This window comes from Austrofundulus limnaeus, unplaced genomic scaffold, assembly GCF_001266775.1.
Source record: "Austrofundulus limnaeus strain Quisiro unplaced genomic scaffold, Austrofundulus_limnaeus-1.0 Scaffold2626, whole genome shotgun sequence".
In the NCBI taxonomy this organism is placed as follows: domain Eukaryota; kingdom Metazoa; phylum Chordata; class Actinopteri; order Cyprinodontiformes; family Rivulidae; genus Austrofundulus; species Austrofundulus limnaeus.
Window position 1 is genome coordinate 4,674 of NW_013955028.1, and position 2,851 is coordinate 7,524.

The window sequence follows — 2,851 nt, forward strand, 5'->3', positions numbered from 1 at the left end:
TCTGTGGCCCAAAGTTAAAAACTGTTGTTCTTTTGAGACCCTCAAGGTGGCGCTCACGGCCCATAGGTTAAGAATCTCTGGTTTAACCTCTGACCATACAGCTTTTGCTAAGGAAAAAGAGGGTGTTGTCCCCCAGAAGCCTTCTGATTGGTTAGCATGACAGAAATATTAGGAGTGGGGGCTAAAATCAGATTTCTTGCATTGTCTTAGTTTCATTGTTATGATTTCCTCTGTTTGTTTGAGTGTTGTTGGATGAGTGTGTCTGCTGTGCGTGCCTGTGTGTAGTAGTGATTACAYAGCAGTGGCACTGAGCTTTGCTTTATAATTCTCCTGTCCAGGTGTGAAGCCTTGTTTATARGTGTTGTGGTGAGTTTGTTCTTACAGGTATTTGCAGCCTGGCTTTGAACAGTGATGCTGCTTATTGTTTGTTATTGTCCTTGTAGCCCTGGGCGTTTTCCTCACTATAAAATCCCAGTTCTGCTAGGAGAGACCCGCTGAAGTCATGCTATTGTTACCATACCTAAGGGATGATTTAAGGAGTTGTTCATACATGTACAGTTATACAAACACAGTTTATCACTCAGCATGGTTGGCAAACTGTCAGAACCTGGATTGTTTTCATCTGCCTGAGGAAATTCACTCTGCAGCTCTCCTCAACAATACAATAATCCTCCTGATATTTCCTTTTGTTTTACAAATGTAGTTTTATGTTCAAACTGTTTTAGAACTCCTTTAAAAAGAAAACAATTTGGGACTGGGTCTGCAAATTAGACACTGACTAATTTCAAAGTCTCAGAGTAATGGTTGGGAAATGGGGATGGGTGAAACCCATGTGAGCGGGGGCTTTCCCCAAAAAGTCACTGGTCTTTATTCAAACTTTCTCATTCTTCAGATGAAGGACACATTATTATTATGAGTTTTGGTCCTGACAAAAGTTTAAATTTAACTGTGTGGAAATGATCTGGGGCCTCATGTATGAAGGAGTGCACAGCTTTCATTCTGAAGGTGGGTGAAGGGATTCCTCTTACTTTTAGACCTGAGCACTGCAGACAATGCAAGGCCTATGGAAATCTATTGAATAAATGTACTTTTTGAGGGCTTTAATGTACCTAAAAAACTCATGACATTTGTTGGTGAAATTATTCCAGCTGTTCAATGTGAGACTACCTGCACATGTGCAGGCTAATTTTACTAAGCTAGTATGCAAGTGCCTGTCCATACTCAAAACAAGTTTCGGAAGCTTGATGAAAATATCTCAAACTGTAATGGGTTTGCACCAAAAACCCAGCCAAACACAGAACGAAAAGAAAACAGAATTTATTAGAGAATGATCTTGAGTAGAAACTCTGGGAATGTATTTGTTGCTCACCTTCAGTATGGAGTACCTCAAGGCTCCATATTAGGACCKATTTTATTTTCATTGTACTTGCTCCCCCTGGGATCTATTTTTCGCAAATATAACGTGTCATACCATTTTATGCTGATGACATTCAGGTCTANTTTTTTTCTGTCTTAGGTTGAAGGAGATTAACATGAGTGAATATGATGCTGCTACATATGAGCGGTTTTCTAAGGCAGTGAGGAGACAAGTTCAGTCACTTCGCATCATCTTGGACAGCTTACAGGTCAGTAACACTCCTGTTTAGTCTGCATTAATCTGTTTAGTTTTCCACAGTCAAAGCCTTAATTCATAACCACCTTATTACATCACATTAAACGTCTCTTCCACGAAATGATTGTTCCTTTCTCTGTTTTTTGTTTGTTTGTTTTTTATAATCAAAGTGCAGAGGCACCTCATTTCCACAGATAACAGGGTTTGTGTCCTGCAAACTGGTGACTTAATATCTTAATATTACTTATTTAGTATAGAAAAACTGTTTTAAACACAGACACACACAAACTGCAGGAAGATTAGAGACAGTGATAAAGTTTTATTCCACTGCTAATGTGACTTCTTATTCACTTTAAAGCAGAATTGTTATTTTTCTTTGGGCTGATTAAATCAAGCAAACATGCATGAAAGATTTAGTAATTGTTTTATTCTGGATATTCTTCCTGTCGTAACCTGCAGCCTCACGATTACAWCACRGTGGCACTGACCACCAAGCTACTCAGCCCATGTATGAGCAATTATTTTGTCTTAATTTAAGTAGTGTGAAAGTGAAACTGTATTTCTAAACATGACGTTCACAACATTTAGGTTCTCTGTATTCATGAGCCCTTTCCTTACTAGTGACAAAAGAAAAAAAAATAAAATAAAAATTTTACTCCATTCCAGCAAAACATTGGTGTGAGTTATCACTAATTTTTCTGGTGCTCAGATCCAGGGTTTCCAGTGGTGGAAACAAAAAGAACAGGTACTTTTACTACTGGGACTGGTACTTCAGTGGTTGTTTTCCCTCACGTCGAAGCTTTTTGAATCCAGGTGTCAAAGTGAAGSTTTTTGTCCTTCTGGGCTCACATAAGTAGATTAAAACAGTAAGACAGAGTCTATCAGTACATGGATCCTACTGCCAGAGCTCTGTAAAGTATTTGAAAAAAAACTAAGTAAAAGTAAAATTACATGAACAGAAAATGACTTTAGTAAAAATAAATTTCACTGATGAGAAAACTACTCAAATAAAAGTTATAAAACTGTTCACAAAAATTGGGAAAGTAAAAGTACTTTTACACACTCTAAGAAATAAACTGTTGAATTTACTGAACCAAACTGGTTCCACTAAGACAGGTTGAGTAAATTGAGCAATAAATATATATTATTTGCTCAATTTACTCAACTAGGCTTGGTGGAGCCAGTTTGGTTCAGTAGATTCAACAGTTCATTTCTTACAGTGTGTAAAAGTACTTTTAC

At 37.5% G+C, this 2,851-nt stretch overlaps 1 protein-coding gene across 1 annotated transcript in view; it reads left to right on the top strand.

The window, feature by feature from the left end:
- LOC106511251 (von Willebrand factor A domain-containing protein 8) overlaps positions 1-2,851 on the top strand; it is a gene marked incomplete at its 5' end in the record, with an annotated part of 13,676 nt that overhangs the window by 4,064 nt on the left and 6,761 nt on the right. Inside the window, 1 exon segment of the mRNA XM_014000001.1 lies at positions 1,517-1,625. Coding sequence (XP_013855455.1) covers positions 1,517-1,625 — 109 coding nt within the window.